Consider the following 19,314-nt stretch of genomic DNA (forward strand, 5'->3'; position numbering starts at 1 on the left):
GGGTTTCCTAAATATAAAGACACAGGTTAAAACTAAACAGATGGAAAAAGATATACCACGCTAATACTAACCAAAAGAAAGCTGGACTAGCTGTATTAATTTCAGACAAAGCAGACTTCAGAACAAGGAAAATTATCAGAAATAGAAATGGGCAGTATATGACAATAAAGGGGTAAATTCTCCAAAAATACATAACAGTTCTAAATCTGTACACACAACTCAACAGTGTCAAAGTACTTGAGACAAAAATTGATGGAATTAAAGGAGAAATAGATGAATCTACTATTATAGTTAGGACTTAACACCCCACTATCAGTAATTGGTCGATCAAGCAGGCAGAAAATCAGTAAAGCTATTTAGATGACCTGAACAACACTATTAGTCAACTTAGCCTATTTGACATTTATTGAATACTGCATCTAACAACCGCATAATTCACATTGTTCTCCAGTGCATATGCAACATTTCACCAAGATAGATCACATGTTGGTCCATAAAAAACACCTTAATAAATTTAAAATAATTGAAATCATACAAAGTATGTTCTCAGATCACAATGAAATTAAACTAGAAATCAATAACAGAATGATAAACTGGAAATTCCCAAATATTTGGAAATTAAACAACACACTTATAAAAACCCATGATTCAAAAAAGAAATCTCAAGAGAAATTTTAAAAATATTTTAAGCTAAATGAAACTGAAAATTCAACTTAACAAAGTTGGTGGCATGCAGAAAAAGCAGTATTTACAGGGAATTTTATAGCATTAATGCATATATTCAAAAATTTTTTCAAAAATCTAAAATCAAGAATCTAAGGTTCCACCCTAGGAAACTAGAGAAAGAAGAACAAATTAAGCATAAAATAAGCAGAAGAAATTAAGTAATAAAAAAGAGCAGAAATTGATGATATTGAAAACAGGAAAACACTAGACAAAATCAATGAAACCAAAATCTGATTCTTGAAAAGGGCCAATAAAACGGATAAAGCTATAGCCAGACTCACCAAGAAAAGAAGAGAGAAGATGCACGTTATGAATACCAAAAATAAAAGAACAGTTATCACTACTGATTCTGTAAACATTAAAAAGATAATAAGGGAATACGACAAGCCACTCTATGCCCACAAATCTGATAACTTAGATGAAATGAACTAATTCTTTGAAAGATATTCAAAGAAAGAGAAATAGATAATATGAATAGCCCTATACCTATTAAAGAAATTGAATCAATAATTAAAAATCTTTCTTAAAAAAAAAAGCATCAGACCCAGATGGTTTCACTAGGAATTCTATCAAACATTTAAAAACTAAATAATACCAATTCTTCATCATCTCTTCCAGAAAGTAGGAGCTTAGAAAACACTTCCTGGCTCATTCTATGAGTTCAGCATTATTCTTATACCAAAATCGATAAAGACATCACAAAAAATGAAAACAACAGACCAAAATATCTCATAAACGTAGACGCAAAAATCCCCAGCAAGATAGTTAGCAAATTGAAATTAATGAATTATAAAAAGAATTATATACCATGATCCAGTGGGATTTATTTCAGGTATGCAAGGCTGGCTTAGCACTCAAAAATAAGTTAATATAATCCATCTTTTCAACAGATTGAAGAAGAAAAATTGTATGATCGTATCAGTAGATGCAGAAAAAGCATTTGACAAAATCCAACACCCGTTCATGATAAAAACTTTCAGCAAACTAGGAATAGAAGGGAACTTCCTCTACCCGATAAAGAACACCTACAAAAAAAAAAAAAAAAACCTCTACAATTGACTTCATATTTAATGGTGAGAAACTAGATGCTTTCTAGTAAGACTGGGAACAAGGCAAGGATATCCTTTCTCACTACTCCTATTCAATATTGTGCTAGAAATCATAGGTAACACAATAAGCCAAAAAATAAACAAATAAATAAGAAAGAAAAAGAAAAGGCACTCATATTGGAAAGAAAGAACTAAAACTACCTTTATTCACAAACGACAGCAACATCTATGTAGAAAATCCCAAAGAATCTGCAAAAAAAAAACCCTGAAACTAATAAGCAAGTATAGCAAAAGAAGCAAGATACAAGGTCAATATGCAAAAATCTATTGCTTTCCTATATACTAGCAATGAGCAATTGACATTGATTGGAAATAAAATGCAATACAGTTGATAAGAGCACTAAAAATGCAGTATTTAAGTATAATTTTTAAAAATATGTCCAGGATCTATGTACAGAAAACTACAGAACACTGAAGAAAGAATTCAAAGAAGATCGAAATAAATTGAGATATATTCTGTGTTTATGGACTGAAAGACTCAATGTTGTTAAATTTGGCTATCTATTCAACATAATCTAAATCAAAATCCGAGGGAGGCATTTTATATTTATCAACAAGGTGACTAAAATTTACAGGGAAAGGTAAAGGACCTAGAATAACCAGCACAATACTGAACAAAGTTGAAGAAGTCACATTACTCAATTTTAAGACTTACTATGAAGCTACCCCCACACCTCTGTCAGTTTGTCATACTATGGTGGCTTGCTTGTTGCTATGATGCTGGAAGTTAAGCCACCAGAATTCAAATACAAGCAGGGTCCCCCAGAGTGGACAGGTTTCAGCAAAGCATCCAGACTAAGGCACACTAGGAAAAAGGGCCTAGCAGTCTACTTCTAAAAAAAATTAGCCAGTGAAAACCTTATGAATAGCAGCATTGTCTGATATAGCACAGGAAGATGAGCATCTCAGGTTGGAAGGGGCTCAAAATAAGACTGGGGAAAAGCTGCCTCTTGAAAGTAGAGTCGACCTTAATGATGTGGATGCAGTAAACCTTTCAGTACCTTCATTTGCTGATGAGGCACAACTCAAAATGAAAAGAAACACCTGCAAACATCCGTTAGTAATAGAAATGTAGAATGTACGAAGTATGAATCTAGGAAAACTGGAAATCATCAAAAAAGAAATGGAACACATAAAGATTGATATCCTAAGCATTAGTCAGCTGAAATGGACTGGTTTGGCCATTTCGAATCAGGTAACCACATGGTATGCGGTGCCGGGAACAACAAATTGAAGAAGAGTGGCATCACATTCATTGTCAAAAAGAACATTTCGAGATCTATCCTGAAGAAAAACACTGTCAGCAACAGGATAATATCCATAAAAGGATATTATCTTCCTACAAGGAAGACCAATTATTACAACTATTATTCAAATTTACACACCAACCACTAAGGTCAAAGATGAAGAAACAGAAGATTTTTACCAACTTCCGCAGTCAGAAATTGATCAAACACAATCAAGACGCACTGATAATCACTGGTAACTGGAATGCAGAAGTGGAGAAACAAAGAAGGATAGGTAGTTGAAAAACATGGCCTTGGTGTTAGAAATGATTTCGAGGATCACATGGCAGATTTTTGCAATACCTTTATTCAACAACATAAACGGCGACAATTTCGTCACTGGATGGAAAAAAAAAGAAATCACATAGACTAAATCTGTGGAAAGATATGATGGAAAGGCTCAGTATCATCAGTCAGAACAAGGCCAGGAGCTGACTGCAGAACAGACTATCAATTGCTCATATGCAAGTTCCAGTTCAAGCTGAAGAAAATTAGAACAAGTCCATAGAAGCCAAATTACGACCTTCAGTATCTCCCACCCAAATTTAGAGACCATCTCAAGAATACATTTGATGCATTGAACACTAACGAACAAAAACCAGATGAGTTGTGTAATGACATCAAGGCCATCATACGTGAAAAAAAACTAGGGGTCATTTAAAAAACGGGAAGGAAAGAAAAGACCAAAATAAATGGATGTCAGAAGAGACTCTGAAACTTGCTGTTGAATGTAGAGTAGCTAAAGTGAAAGGAAGAAATGATGAAGTAAAAGAGCTGGACAGAAGATTTCAAAGGGTAGCTCAAGAAGACGAAGTAAAGTATTATAATAATAAGCTGTGCAAAGACCTGGAGTTAGAAAACCAAAAGGAAAGAACACGTTCAGCATTGCTCAAGCTGAAATACCGAAGAAAAAATTCAAGCCTCGAGCTGCCATAGTGAAGGATTTTATGAGAAAAATATTGAACAAAGCAGGAACATCAAAAGAAGATGGAAGGAATACACGGAGTCACTGTAAGGAAAGGAATTGGTCAACATTCAACTATTTCAGGAGGTAACATATGATCAAGAACTGATGGTACTGAAGGAAGAATTCCACGCAGCACTGGAAGCATTGTCGAAATACAAGGCTCCAGGAATTGATGGAATATCAAATGAGAGGTTTCAAAAAACAGATGCACCACTGGTGCTCACTCATTTATGCCAAGAAATTGAAAGAAACTTCATCGCCAATCAATATAGGAAGAGATCCATATTTGTGCCTAATCCAAAGAAAGGTGATCCAACTGAATGAGGAAATTACAGAACAATATCATCAGTATCACACACAAGTAAAATTTTGCTGAAGATCATTCGAAAGCAGCTGCAGCAGTACATAGACAGGGAACTGCCAGAAATTCAAGTAGATTCAAAAGAGGCCATGAAACCAGAGATATCATTGCTGATGTCCGATGGATCCTGGCTGAAAGCAGAGAATATCAGAAAGAAGTTTACCTGTGTTTTGTTGACTATGCAAAGGTATTCTGCTGTGTGGATCATAACAAATTATGGATAACATTGCAAAGAATGAGAATTCCACAACACTTAATTGTGTTCATAAGGAACCTGTACATAGACCAAGAAGAAGTTGTTCGAACAGAACAAGGGGATACTTTGTGGTTAAAGTCCGGAAAGGTATGAGTCAGAGGTGTATCCTTTCACCATACTTATTCAATCTGTATGCTGAGCAAATAGTCTGAGAAGCCAGACTATATGAAGAAGAACGGGGTATCAGGATTGGAGGAAGGCTCATTAAGAACCTGTGATACGCAGATGACACAACCTTGCTTGCTCAAAGTGAAGAGGTCTTGAAGCACTTACTGATGAAGATCAAAGACTACAGTCTTCAATATGGATTACACCTCAATATAAAAAAAAAAGATCCTCTTAACTGGACCAATAAATAACATCATAATAAATGGAGAAAAGATTCAAATTGTCAAGGATTTCATTTTACTCCGATCCACAAGCAACACCCATGGAAGCAGAGGTCAAGAAATCAAAGGACACATTGCATTGGGCAAATCTGCTGCAAAACACCTCTTTAAAATGTTGAAAAGCAAAGATGTCACTTTGAGGACTAGGGTGCACCTGACCCAAGCCATGATATTTTCAATCGCCTCATATGTGTGGGAAAGCAGGACAATGAATAAGGAAGACCAAAGAAGAATTAATGCCTTTGAATTGTGGTGTTGGTGAAGAATATTGAATACACCATGGACTGCCAAAAGAATGAACAAATCTTTCTTGGAAGAAGTACAACCAGAATGCTCCTTAGAGGCAAGGATGGTGAGACTTCGTCTCACATACTTTGGACATGTTATCAGGAGGGACCAGTCCCTGGAGAAGGACATCATGCTTGGCAATGTAGAGGGTCAGAGAAAAAGAAGACCATCAGAGAGATGGACTATTGCTCAGCATACAGATCGAATAAGTATGGTGAAAGGATACAATCCTAACGCACATCTTTCCTAACTTTAAACCACGCAATATCCCATTGTTCTGCTCCAACAACGATTCCCTCTTAGTCACTGTACAGGTTCCTCATGAGCACAGTTAAGTGTTGTGTAATTCCCATTCTTTGCAACGTTATCCATAATTTGTTGTGATCCACACAGTGGAAAACCTTTGCATAGTCAATATAACACAGGTAAACATCTTTCTAATATTCTCTGCTTTCAGCCAGGATCAATCTAACATCAGCAATGATATCCATGGTTCCACGGCCTCTTCCAAATCCAGCCTGAATTTCTGACAATCCCCTGTCGATGTACTGCTGCAGTTGCTTTTGAATGAACTTCAGCAAAATTTTACTTGCGTGTGATATTATTGATATTGTTCTGTAATTTCCTCATTCAGTTGGATCACCTTTCTTTGGAATAGACATAAATATGGATCTCTTCCAGTCAGTTGGCCAGGTAGCTGTCCTCCAAATTTCTTGGCATAGACGAGTGAGCACTTCCAGCAATGCGTCTGTTTGTTGAAACATCTCAGTTGGTATTCCATCAATTCCTGGAGCCTTGTTTTTTCCCAATGTCTTCTGTGCAGCTTGGACTTTCTCCAGTACCATCAATTCTTGATCACATGCTACTTTCTGAAATGACTGAATGTCGACCAATTCTTTTTGGTATAGTCACTCTGTGTATTCCTTCCATCTTCTTTTGATGCTTCCTGTGTTGTTCAGTACTTTGACCATAGACTCCTCACTATTGCAACTCGAGACTTGAATTTTTTCTTCATTTCTTTCAGCTTAAAAATGCCAAGCATGCAACGGATGAATGGATAAATAAATTGTGGTATATTCACACGATGGAATACTACACATCGATAAAGAACAATAATTAATCCGTGAAAGAGTTCATAACATGGACGAACCTGGAAGGCATTAGGCTGAGTGAAATTAGTCAGTTGCAAAAGGACAAATATTGTATGAGACCACTATTGTAAGAACTAGAGAAATAGTTTAAACAGAGAAGAAAATATTCTTTAATGGTTACGAGAGCAGGGAGGGAGGGAGGGAGAGGGGTTTTCACTAATTAGATAGTAAAAAAAAAATAGTAGACAAGAACTATTTTAGGTGGAGGGAAAGACAACACACAATACAGGAGAGGTCAGCACAACTGGGCTAAACCAAAGGCAAAGAAGTTTCCTGAATAAACTGAATGGTTCGAAGGCCAGCGTAGCAGGGGCAGGGGTTTGGGGACTATGGTTTCAGGGGACATCTAAGTCAATTGGCATAATAAAGTCTATTAAGAAAACGTTCTGCATCCCACTTTGGAAAGCGGCATCTGGGGTCTTAAACGCTAGCAAGAGGCCATCTAAGATGCATCAATTGGTCTCAATTCACCTGGAGCAAAGGAAAATGAAAAACACAAAAGACACAAGGTAGTTATGAGCCCAAGAGACAGAAAGGGCCACATAAACCAGAGACTACAATCAGCCTGAGACCAGAAGAATTAGACGGTGCCTGGCTACAACCGATGACTGCCCTGACAGTGAACAAAACAAAGAGCCCCTGAGGGAGCAGGAGACATGTGGGATGCAGATCTCAAATTCTCATAAAAAGACCAGACGTAATGGTCTGACTGAGACTAGAAGGACCCCAGAGGTCATGGTCCCCAGACCTTCTGTTAGCGCAAGACAGGAACCATTCCCAAACTCTTCAGACAGGGATTGGATTAGGCTATGGGATAGAAAATGATACTGGTAAGGAGTGAGCTTCTTGGATCAAGTAGACACATGAGACTATGTGGGAGCTCCTGTCTGGAGGGGAGATGAGAGGGTAGAGGGGGTCAGAAGCTGGCCGAATGGACACAAAAACAGAAAGTGGAGGGAAGGAGTGTGCTGTCTCATTGGGGGAAGAGCAAGAAGTATATAGGAAGGTGTATATAAATTTTTGTATGAGAGATAGACTTGATTTGTAAACTTTCGTTTAAAGCACAATAAAGATTTTTTTTTTAATTCTAAAAAATAAAGTCTTAAAAAAATGCGGAGCATGTTCTTACCTTTTGGTTTCTAACTCCAGGTCTTTGCACATGTTGTTATGATGCTTTGTCTTCTCAAGATGCCCTTTGAAATCTTCTGTTCAGCTCTTTTACTTTGTCATTTCTTTCGTTCACTTTGTCTACTGTGTGTTCAACAACAAGTTTCAGAGTCTCTTCTGACATCCATTTTGATCTTTTATTTCCCTCCTGTCTTTTTAATGACCTCTTGCTTTCTTCATGTATAATGTCCTTGATGTCATTCCACAACTCGTCTGATCGTCGGTCATTAGTGTTCAATGCATCAAATCTATTATTGAGATGGTCTCTAAATTCAGGTGGTATATACTCAAGGTTGAACTTTGATTCTCATGGACTTGCTCTGATTTTCTTCAGTTTCAACTTGAACTTGAATATAATCAATTGATGGTCTGTTCCGCAGTCGGCTCCTGGCCTTGTTCTGACTGGTGATATTAAGCTTTTCCATCGTCTCTTTCCACAGATGTAGTCAATTTGATTCCTGTGTATTGCATCCAGGGAGGTCTACATGTATAGTCGCCATTTATGTTGTTGATAAAAAGTATTTGCAATGAAGAAGTCATTGGTCTTGCAAAATTTTATCATGCGGCCTCTGGCATCATTTCTATCGCCCAGGCCTTATTTTCCAGCTACTGACCCTTCTTCTTTGTTTCCCACTTTTGCATTCCAATCACCGGTAATTACCAGTGCATCCTAATTGCATGTTCAATCAATTTCAGACTGCAGTAGTGTTGTTTTCAATCTCCTTATATGCATGCAATAGCTGAACAATGAATAAGGAAGACCAAAGAAGAATTGACACCTTTGAATTATGGTGTTGGCGAAGAATATTGAATATACCATGGACTGCTAGAAGAATGAGCAAATCTGTCTTGGAAGAAGTACAGCAAGAATGCTCCCTAGAAGCAAGGATGGCAAGACTTCTTCTCACATACTTTGGACATGTAATCAGGAGGGACCAGTCCCTGGAGAAGGCCATCGTACTTGGTAAAGTAGAGGATCATCGAAAAAGAGGAAGACACTGAAGGACATGGATTGACACAAAGGCAGCAACAATGGGCTCAAACTTAGCAACGAATGTGAGGATGATGCAGGACTGGGCAGTGTTTTGTTCTGTTGTACATAGGGTCAGTAAGAGTCCAAACCGACTCTACAGCACCTAACGACAACAGTCTTGCAAGATGTTACCATTGGAGAAACTGGGTAAAGGGTACACAGGACCTCTCTGAATTGCTTCTTAAAATTGTGTGTGAATCTAAAACTACCTCAAAATAAAAAATTTAATTAGAATTTTTAAAAAAATATTCAGGAGATAGTGATAACCCTGAAACTAAAGAAAGTATGTAGTACTACCAAAGGTTATTGAACAAAATAATAGGTTATTGGTGGTGACCTCTACCACCATCATTTTAATGGAGTGTGGGAACAGAATTCTGATTGACATGGATCAAAGAATAAATGGTAGGTAAGAAAGAAGGTACAGAATAGACTCTTCTCTCAATAAGATTAGCAAAGAGAGCCCTATGGCAATAGGTACGGGGTGATAAAGGATCAAGAAAATATTTCTAAAGATGAGAGACACTTGATCATGTGAATAATCTGATGTAAGGGAACTACTAGTTCCCTTACATCAGATTATTCACATGAAATATTTTCTTGATCCTTTATCACCCTGTACCTATTGCCATAGGGCTCTTTTTGCTAGTCAAGGTCTTCTGCAACCAATAATAGTGTAAGCAAAGTTCTAGGGGAGATGAGAAGAGTCTTCAGAACCTGAAGAAGCATGAAGTGAGAGCTAGTGAAGCCAAAGAGACCTTCGGAGGTGTGGAGATGAGTAGCTGAGGTTGGCGTCAATTTCCTCTAGGACATAAGAGTCAAAGCAATTGTTGGAGGAGGGGGAGAGGGAGCAACGATGAAGGCTGTTACTTGAGGGGAGTGATGAAAAAACTTGGGGAACAGATGGGAGGAGAAAGAGAGAAAGAGATGAAATGGGGCATGTGAAAGGATGGAATGCTGAGTGGCCTGAAGGCCCAGCTGAGGTTGGAAACTCTGTTAGAGGCACCAGCATCGGTTGCTAATCCTTTTTACCAGAGTATTCGCTATGGAATTGGAGAAATCAGGTGTTGCAGGGACCCAAAGCTGAGGCAAAATAGTGCAGACATGGTATCTGGAGGGCAAGGGATGAAGATGCAGTCAGTGCTAAATCAATGTGCCCCAAGATTCTGTCTGGATAAGGAAGGAAGTGAAGAGAAAAGGAAGGGCTTGAGGCACTGGGGGTCTCAATGAGGCCAAAGAGCAAATGACATGAGACCCAGCCATTGCTAGATTTTGGTCACGATGGGATATTGGAGTTGAGTCTTTTAGAGGTGAAGCCATACACAGTAAAGTCAGGTTGATGGGCCGGGGAGGGAGGTTTGAGGTAGTAAGAGGCTGAAGGTGAGGGAAGTGTGAGGCCAGGGTGTGTGGAATGGGTCTTCCATGTGGATATTGTTGAGGTCCCTTAGGATGTGGGCAAGGCCTGGGGTATTGAGGAAGCCAGAGAGTCAGTCCTCAAAATGGGGAAGAGAGAGAATAATAGAAGATAATGCCTACATTTGCTGACTACTCTCAGCCCCAGCTCCTTGGTTAGTAGTCAGCACTGGGGAGCAATGTAGGGTAAGCAGTAATTTCAAGAGAAATGTGGTTTCAGAGAAGGCCAGGAGGTGAACGGAATGTTTTGAAATAACCAACTTTCCTGTTTGTTGTCTGGTTTATTTGTTAGTTTTTGTGCTGAGTGGGAAAAGCCCAGGTAAAATCTCCCTGGGAACATATTTTACTATTTTGACCCCACAAAGCAACGTATAGAAGGCCTGTCTGAATCTTACCCCCAGATCTCTGACTTTAGGAAGCTCATTCATATAATCAGAGGCTTGGAATGAATGAGCTCTAAGCTTTCTTCTGTCTCTAATATCCATGAGCCCCAGCTACAACTGCTAGGGTGTGCCTGAGATACCACAGTTATTTCTAACAAACAGCTCATTCTGTCTGGAGAGAAAGGGCCTACAAGAAAGGAAACTGAAGCTTGGTTTTTGAAAGTACAATCCCCAATCCAAGAAAATGACTAAGGTAATCACAATGCATCTTTCTGTCAGAGGTAGAATCCCAGGCTGAATGGGTCAATATGATACAGTGGCTGTTTTTTTTACTAACCAGGTGAGTAATATAGGCAAGTTACTTATCCTTTCTGTATCTTATTTTCCTCAAAAATAAAATGAGGATGACAGTACCATGTATCTCATGGGGTTGTTGTGGAGATTAAATAATATGATGCATGTCAAACTTTTAAACAGTGCCACAACCTTGGGAAGAATATCATCATAATTATCAATTATAATAGAATTATTATAGGAGGGAGCCAGTATTACATTTCTGCTGTCTGTAAGGCTCTATGCAAGGAAATATCCTAAAGCAGATTGTGCAAAAATAAATAATACACTCCATTTCACTTTCTGGGTCTCTGTCACTGACATGGGAAATTCCCAAGTATATCAAGAAGCCTTGAGCCTTCAAGAGAGGTTGAAGGTTCTATCAATCAAACAGCAGCACATTCTTCCTCCTCTTACCTTGGAAATCATGTCTCCAGATGTTTTAGGTTTTCATTTTTCACCAATTCAGGAGAAAATTCTCAGTTGAGAATACTTAGCGGTCTCCCCCTTTACCTTCCTTCCTTCTCCACTGAAGCCCCTCCCCCTTCTCTTTCATTCCTCTTCCCTATTTCTCCTTCATCCTTCCTTAATTCTTTATTGTACTTCAACCCTTCTATCCCCTTCATTCAATTACCACCCCTCCCCTTTGTTCCATTTTACTTCCCTTTATTCCTTGTCACCCTTTCCTTTATTTCACGTCACTAGCTCCCCTTTATTCCATATCACCACGTCCCTTTATCAACTTCACTCCCCTTTATTCCATGTCACCCCTCCTCTTTATTCCATGTTACCCCCTTCCCTTTCTTCCTTGTCACCCTTCCCTTTTATTCCATGTCATGTCCCTTTATCAACTTCACCTCCCTTTATTCCATGTCACCCCTCCCCTTTACCCCATGTCGCCCCTCCCCTTTATCCCACATCACCTCTCCCCTTTATTCCATGCCACCCCTCCTCTTTATTCCATGTTGCCCTTCCCCTTTACTCTGTCACCCCTCCCCTTTATCCCATGTCACCCCTCCCCTTTTTTCCTTGTCACCCCTCCCCTTCATTCCATGTCACCCCTCTGCTTCATTCCATGTCACCCTTCCCCCTTTATTCCATGTCACCTCTCCCCTTTGTACCATGTAACCCCTCTGCTTTATTCCATGTCACCCTCTCCTCTTTATTCTATGCCACCTGTCCCCTTTATTCCACGTCACCCTCCTTTTTATTCCATGTCACCTTCCCCCTTATTCCATGTCACCCTCTCCCCTTTACTTCATGTCATCCCCTTCCCTTTATCCCATGTTATCCCCTTTCCTTTATTCCATGTCACCCTCTTATTCCCATCCCCTACCTCCATTTACCCTTCAGCTCTCCATTCAGAGCTTCCTACCTCACTCCCCAAATTAAAATAAATAAATAAAGCACACAGTAAGCCATGAATATGCTGCTGTCACAATACAGATGTTTATTAATGATTAAACGCCAGAGAAGTTTTAACAATCACAAATCTTCGAGCTTTGCGGTTGTTACCCATTCTATGATCAATTTCTATCCCTCAATACAAAACATTCCTCATTCCATGGACCTTAGCAGTTGTTACCCATCAATATCAGCTGTAATTTTAGATGTCATACCTAACCCATATCTATGTTACCAGAGCACGTCTCCCCCCTGCATAAAGGAACTACAGAGACGATAGGTAAGATAAGAACATTTGTAATCAGGTGACTCTAACTATTTGGAACTATAGGTGTGTACCTAACTAGCTGTTTTGCTGACAACAGGGTGTGAACACCAGTTGTCTTTAAAACAGATCCAGGTTAATTCATCCAAATTTTTTCCCTAATTTTTGACCCCAGAAAAGCTAGTTAGACTTACACTTGAGGTTTTCCTGTTGACTTGACCTAAGCAAAACTGCACAGAATTTTGGGAGTGGCTGTTTGATGAGCCATAGGTCTAAATAGTTTGGGGAAAAAAACAAATCCTGAGGTGGTGGAATTGCCGTGGGGACACGGCTATGAGTTGGTGTGACATGGTTTAGCATTAATTGTTTGTCGGCTGTCAATAGGCTGACCTAACTTTCTAGCATGCCTCTTGAGGGCTTTTCAATTGAGCTCGCAGGAAGAGGGTAGGAAAATCAGGAAAAACATGCAATTCCCTTTGGGGGAGGGAAAGCATCTCGAGATTTGTGAGCTTCTCTGGGACAGGTGTTTGCCACGAATGTCACATCAATTAAAGATTGGACTGTAGTGTGGTAAAGCCAGGATCAGGGTTCAAAGGGAAAGGCAAGGTAGCACCAGGGAGCCTGGGCATGACACAGAAACATCTCTGCTTTTACCAGCTGAAGGGACCAAGCATCCCCAGTGAAGGGGCTGACAGTGTGTTTGGAGTTCCCAACCTGACCCGAGCCATCAGGCTGGAACTCCTTCTAACCCTCAGATCTTTACCTTCAACACTCTCCTTAATGTTTCCTGCGACACCCCAGGTCTACCCCCACCCTTTTCCCCTGTCCGGCACCTTATAGAAGGAAAAACATTTAAGGAAAGAAGTAGCTGATGCCAGTTTTGGCCTCCTTCTCCCGGGGCACACGGAGCAATGGGCGGTCTTGCTCCGGAATGGGAAGGTTACCCGCTCCTTCCTCATCGTCGTGGGAACGGGCAGTGCCAGGAGGCACATCTGGCTCCTCAGAGGAACCTGGAAAATAGTAACAATGTTAACTCCTTATGTTTCTAGACTTCATCCTTTCCACAGCACCCAAGGGCCTAAGACATAATTTTGGGCTTCAAATACAGTATGAAGCAAGAAGGTAGGGGCCGGAATGATTATTCCCATTTGGCATGTAAAAAAACTGCAAAGATCTCTATACCTTGGCCCACTGTGGAAACTAGTGGGGAGGACTGGGTTAGAGAACAGAAAGAGAGACAGATACCCCAGACTCAAAGCAAATAGACAATTCCACCAGGGAAGGGGGAAGAGGGAGACCTCCCAACAACCACCACCACCGTACAGCTAATCTGACTAATTTTACTAAGAAAATGAGTAACAAAGCTGGAGCTGGAAGCTTACAGGACTGCATGAAGGGGAGACAGCAGGTGTCACTCTTCAGTGACTCTGGGGAGGACTTTGGCCAAGCTGAGATTTGTTTTTAAGAAGAGTGGTATCTACAGGAAATGCAGCATATACACCTTTGCGGAACTGGATTGCCTTCGGATTCTGAACTTGTTTTGGGTCGAGATCTTGAGGCACTGAAACTGCTTCCACATTCATAACTTCTTCAAGGTTGACAGTCAGGTCTTTCTGAGGGTCTGGAATTGTATTGAGAATGGAGACATCTTCAGGCTCCAGAGCCACAGTGAGATGAACTTTGTCTTCTTCAAAAGTGTTGGCCCAGTCCTTCTGAGGATGTGGAATTTCACTGAGAATTGAAGCATCCTCGGGCTCTGGGACTACATCAGCAACTGAATCTTCTTCAAGACTGGGGTTTTTTTCAGAGTCTTGGATTCCACTGGCATCAGAGGCTTCTCTATGACCTGGAATTTCTTCGACGTCTGAGGCTTCCTCATTGTTTGGGACTTCATTGTCATCTGAGGATTCTTCATGGTCTTGAATTTCACCAAAATCAGGGACATCTTCAGAGCCTGTGACCACATGGAGAGCTGGGACCTCTTCAGGGCTGGGATCTTCTTCAGAGCCTGCAATTCCATTCACCTCTGGAACTTCTTCATGATCTGGGACTCCTTCAGCACCTGAGTCTTCTTCATCATTTGGAACTGCATCAAGACCAGGGACCTCTTCCAGATCGGGATCTTCGTCAGAGTCTGAGACTCCATTAACGTCGCGGGATTCTTCATGATTTGGGATTTGATGATTACCGGGGGCTTCTTCAGGGCTTGGGACCACATGAAGAGCTGGGACTTCTTCAAAGTCAAGGTCTTCTTCAGAGTCTGAAATCCCATTGACCTCTGGAGCATTTTCATGGTCTGGGATTTCTTCAGCACTTGAAGCTTCATCATTTGGGACTTTATCAACTGCTGGGACCTCTTCAAGATTGGGGTCTTCTTCAGAATCTGGGTTTTCATCATTATCTGAGGCATCTTCATGGTCTGGAATTTCATCGGTGTCTGGGGCTTCTTCATTGTCTGGGATTTCATCAGTTTCGGAGGCTTCTTCATTGTGCGGGGTTACATCAAGATAAGAAACTTCTGCAAGGTCAAGATTTTGGTAGTCTTCAAAATGTGGTCCTTCTTCAAGGTCGTGGTTCGGGTTTTCTCCAGGGTTGAGGGCTTCCTGCATATCTGGAGCTTCTTCAGGGTCTGGGACCATATCAAAATATGGTATTTCTTCAAAGTCTGGGATCTCAATGAGTTCTGGAATTTCATCATCATGTTCTAGAATATCTTCAAGGGGAGGCAGATCATCAAAATTCAGGGTATCATCATCATCATCTACTTCTTCTTCATCAAGCTCTGGTACGTCTTCTAGATGTGGGCTTTGAATATCAAGATCATTTGGGATCTCAAGACCTTGGATTTCCCCAAAGACTACTCCTTGACTGAGATATCCAAATACTAGTGCTTCATTGACTGACACATCTTCCTCAGAGGACTCATCTTCCTCAAGGGGCTCATCTTCAGCAAGGATCTGGCCTTCAGGAAGGGCCTGGCCTTCAGCACGGGGCTGACTTTCAGCAAGAGTCTGACCTTCATCAAGGACCTGACCGCCAGCAGGGAACTGACCTTCATCAAAGGGCTTGCTTTGAGCAAGGACAGCAGCCCGGGCTTCAGCAGAGTTTTCCACTGGATCAGAAAGTAAAGCATCCTCTTCCATCTTTATCCGTGCGCTCCTAAATGGAAAAGAATGTGAAAAAGCAAGTAAGTTGGTGCATTTGGGCTAGCTTACTAAAGATGCTCTGGGGTTTGCAGCCCCCTACAGGAGAGTCTGCTTCAAGCTAAACATAAACAAATCCAGAAACACTCACTGGATCCTCCTCAAATTCCTGCGTCTGATAAAATCAAGGGCTTCAGGACTGGCTTTCCACACTCGCTTAGCAACCTGCCTCTGGATATGAGGAGGCACCTGAGGGTAAAACCATCAATGTTAGCCTTTATTACTCCACATCTTTTCATTTATACTCTTCTCTATTAGTTTTTTTTTTTTCTATTAGTTACCCAGGATTCGATATGGCCTCCTGAATACTCAGTGATCTCTATGGTAATGTTCCAAACAAGGTTGCTCTCCCTAGAAGGACTGAAGGCACCATGATCAGCTAATAAAAGAGAAATTTATAGACTGAGATATTTTGTGGCTTCATGGTTTGGCTACCCTCAGGGATGTGTGTACAACACTCCCCTACCCTGTTAACAGGAGAAAGAGCAATTAATAAGTGAGTCCGAAATTTCTACCTACTTGGAAGAGGATATCCCAGTTATCAATCATGGAACGGATCACACTGACAGAAGCAACATAGTGGTCAATCCCCAGCCTTGTTTTCCTGGACTCCCTCTTGGCAAGCCTCCCCTTCTTCAGGAGGGCAGATCCAAACACCAAGGCCAAATTGGTGGAAGTCATACGATTGCCTGGAACCTAGGCAAAGGAAAGCAGAAGGTGATTGGCCCTGAGGTAGTACTGGAAGTTGTGAAAATAGGTGTCTGTAACTTTTGTCTTTCTCTGGATCTCCCTCTGTCTTTCTCATATACTCCCATGCATACCCACTACTGCACAGAGCCCTCACTACCCCTTCTCAGAGCTTTTTACCAACTGTCCATCAGAGCCAATGGAGTCCTCGCAGTTCTCAGTAATTTTATGCAGGACCTTCAGCAGACGCTCCAGGGTGTCACTGTGGCATGGTGGCATTAGGTAAACCAGCAACTGCAGGGCAGAAAGCTGATCCTCTGGCTTCAGAGCTGGAGGAAGGAAAACAAGGGCAGGTTCAGGAGGCTAGCCTTGGCAGCAGCCTTTTATTAAGAACGATGGAATTCTGCTTGAAAATTGCCGTAGGCTACAGAGAGAGTACCCAGGCATCTTGCCTTTGCTCATTCCCATAGCATTTGGGCTTGGGGTCTCTGAAAGGAAGTACTCCCAAGAAAGGAAGACACTCCTCTGCAGAATCTGGGTTCTTCTTTGCCCTGAGAGGGCACAGCTTCAAGAAACTCTAGAGAAAACTCTAAGCTATAAACCAATAAACTTATAATGGAATATTAAGAGATATAAGGAAAGTCACTTGGAGAGGATGTCCTTTCTCTTCTGATGTTCATTTTGCTTTAGTTCCTTGGAATTCTGCAGCCTGTGCTCTGTCCCTAGACCCCCAACATCACTTTTCCTTGCCAACAGGGGAGGGTAGAAGACTCACTTGCTGTCAGGAGGAAGGACATGTACAGATCATCTGGCAGCAGAGAGTCCTTCATGTCACGGAAAAACTCCTTGAGGAGTGCAGCCACATCATGAACATTCTGAGTGTCATCCAGCACGACATCCAGACCTTGGTCAAATTCTTCACGAAGCTACAAAAAGGAAGAGAAGATGTGGACTATCTGCCCTGCCCACCACAGGCTCCCTCCTGTCTATTCCTTCAACTAGTCTCAGGCTTCAGTTGGGGTAGCCCACAACATGATGCTCCTAGAGGGCTAGAGAGAAGATCTTGCTCCCCCCACTAGGCTCTACACTCCCCTCAGCTCTATGGGGGAGCCCCCACCTCCTCTCGCTATTTTTCACCCAGAGCATGGGGGAAGGGAGCATAAACAGAGCCCGTTTACCTGACGCACTCTTGCAGCCGAGAATTCAAGGGTGAAAATCCCCACTGTGCTTAAGCCTGAAAGAAAAAACAAAGGAATGTTTAGTATCACTGGATCCCTTCCCCTGGCATTTCCCTTCTCCTCCCGTCCCCTCTCCCTCCCCATCGCAGCCCCAACTGCAGGCCTGGGGAATGTTCACCAAGTCCTTCATCCCACAACCTCTTTTCTCTTCCTGTTTCTAGAGACCCCCTTTCCATTTTAATTCCCTCCTTCCTTGATCTAACAACATTTGTGGGCTCCCTTACCATTTTTCTCAATGAAGCTGCAGCAAGCCTCCACAACCTGGGGGATTTGTTTAGCAATTGGGTTGAGGCTCATCTTCCTTTTGGATCCCAGAAGTCGCTGGCCAATTGGAAAGGAAATCTTGGAAAGTTGCAGGGTCTGCAGCAGCAGGGCCCCATTCTCCAGCTCAGCCAGGCTGTCCACAGAAACTGCACCCTATGGAGAAACCAATATTTTCTTAAACTGGGGAGGGAGGAGCAGCAGGGTCCCCTGGGACTTTCCTGGGCTCTTTCAGGGGAGAAGGATTACCTGACATTCAGAACAGGAGACCTCCTCTCCCTCCAAGACAAGCCAATCCCACCCCTCCCACCCTGTTCTGTTCAGCTCCCCTACCCCCAAGGCCACAGGCCTTGACTCTCCCGCCCCACACTCCTGCAGGTAACTCTCCCTCAGGAAGGATCCCTGCCTAAAACCTAGGAGGTTTAACTCACTCGACGTCCACGGCGAGTGAACTCCGGGGGCAAGGAGGGCTCATCACGCCTGCGATTGAAAAGGCGCCTGATGCGGCCAAACATCCTTTGCGCCACGTTTCCACGTCGGCGGGAAGCCTGACGGGTGGATTCTTCAATCTGCATCGCGGTTCTCAGTTCCAGATGCTTGCGACGGGTAAGCTCATTCACCAGCGCCTCTTCCAGACGAATGCCAAAGGTCTTGAGTGAGACAGCTGGGGAACCAGGGAGAGAAGAACGAGAAACGTCTAAGCCCCCCAACGCTTAAGTCAGGAGGAACTGCAGGGGCTGTACCACGCCCGCGCCAACCCCACCGCTACAGACACGCAGCGCCTCTCCCTGGGGAGTAAGCCAAAAGGACCCTGCAGTGGGCTGGCAAAAGGACTCAACTTCACTCAACTACCCCGACGGGGCTCAAGGTGCCTGCCTTAAGTCCTGCCAGGAGGTGACCACCTTGTAGCAATGAGGGTGATGTCTTCAGGGTGTGATCTGTCTGGGGTGGGTCCACCCGGAAGGTTTAGACAGGTTTGAGGGGACCGCCCCCGCGCGCCTACAGCTAATGCGCCATTTCCTGAAAACATCACCTACCGAGGTTTCTCAGAAGGGGGGGGAGCGCCCACAGAGGCAGTAGGCACCGCCCCAGTCACCAGTAGCTAGGGGCGCTATACAAGGGGGGGGTGCAGCACTAAACGAAAGTATGAGAGCCCCTCACCCCTCTGTTGTCCTTTCAGAATCAGAAACCACTTCTCCAAGTTGTCGGGACGGTCAACTGGTACTATGGGAAGAGAAAAAGACAAGACACGCACACGCACACAAATTGGACTTGATAAGTGATTAAAACACATAGCAATGCATTCATCTGCAGGGGGGCAAACAACTCCATCCAGCCCGGGAACAGTGTTTTGTTTTCTCTCAGACTCAGTTTCCCCGTCTGACAGTGGGACC

The 19,314-nt window shown here is 42.3% G+C and overlaps 1 protein-coding gene across 2 annotated transcripts in view; it reads right to left on the minus strand.

Moving 5' to 3' along the window:
- Positions 1–13,383: 13,383 nt before the first annotated feature.
- Positions 13,384–19,314, minus strand: part of ARHGAP36 (Rho GTPase activating protein 36) — a 31,082-nt gene continuing 25,151 nt past the window's right edge. For both annotated transcript variants that reach the window (XM_049873409.1, XM_049873408.1), the window contains 10 exons: positions 19,082–19,144; positions 18,352–18,584; positions 17,884–18,076; positions 17,600–17,655; positions 17,197–17,347; positions 16,602–16,750; positions 16,254–16,430; positions 15,826–15,923; positions 15,584–15,690; positions 13,384–13,541 (listed from right to left, as the gene is read on the minus strand). In XM_049873409.1, coding sequence (XP_049729366.1) covers positions 13,384–13,541; positions 15,584–15,690; positions 15,826–15,923; positions 16,254–16,430; positions 16,602–16,750; positions 17,197–17,347; positions 17,600–17,655; positions 17,884–18,076; positions 18,352–18,584; positions 19,082–19,144 — 1,385 coding nt within the window. The remainder of the gene's footprint in view (positions 13,542–15,583; positions 15,691–15,825; positions 15,924–16,253; positions 16,431–16,601; positions 16,751–17,196; positions 17,348–17,599; positions 17,656–17,883; positions 18,077–18,351; positions 18,585–19,081; positions 19,145–19,314) is intronic.

The sequence above is a fragment of the Elephas maximus genome, chromosome X (assembly GCF_024166365.1).
Source record: "Elephas maximus indicus isolate mEleMax1 chromosome X, mEleMax1 primary haplotype, whole genome shotgun sequence".
NCBI lineage: Eukaryota > Metazoa > Chordata > Mammalia > Proboscidea > Elephantidae > Elephas > Elephas maximus.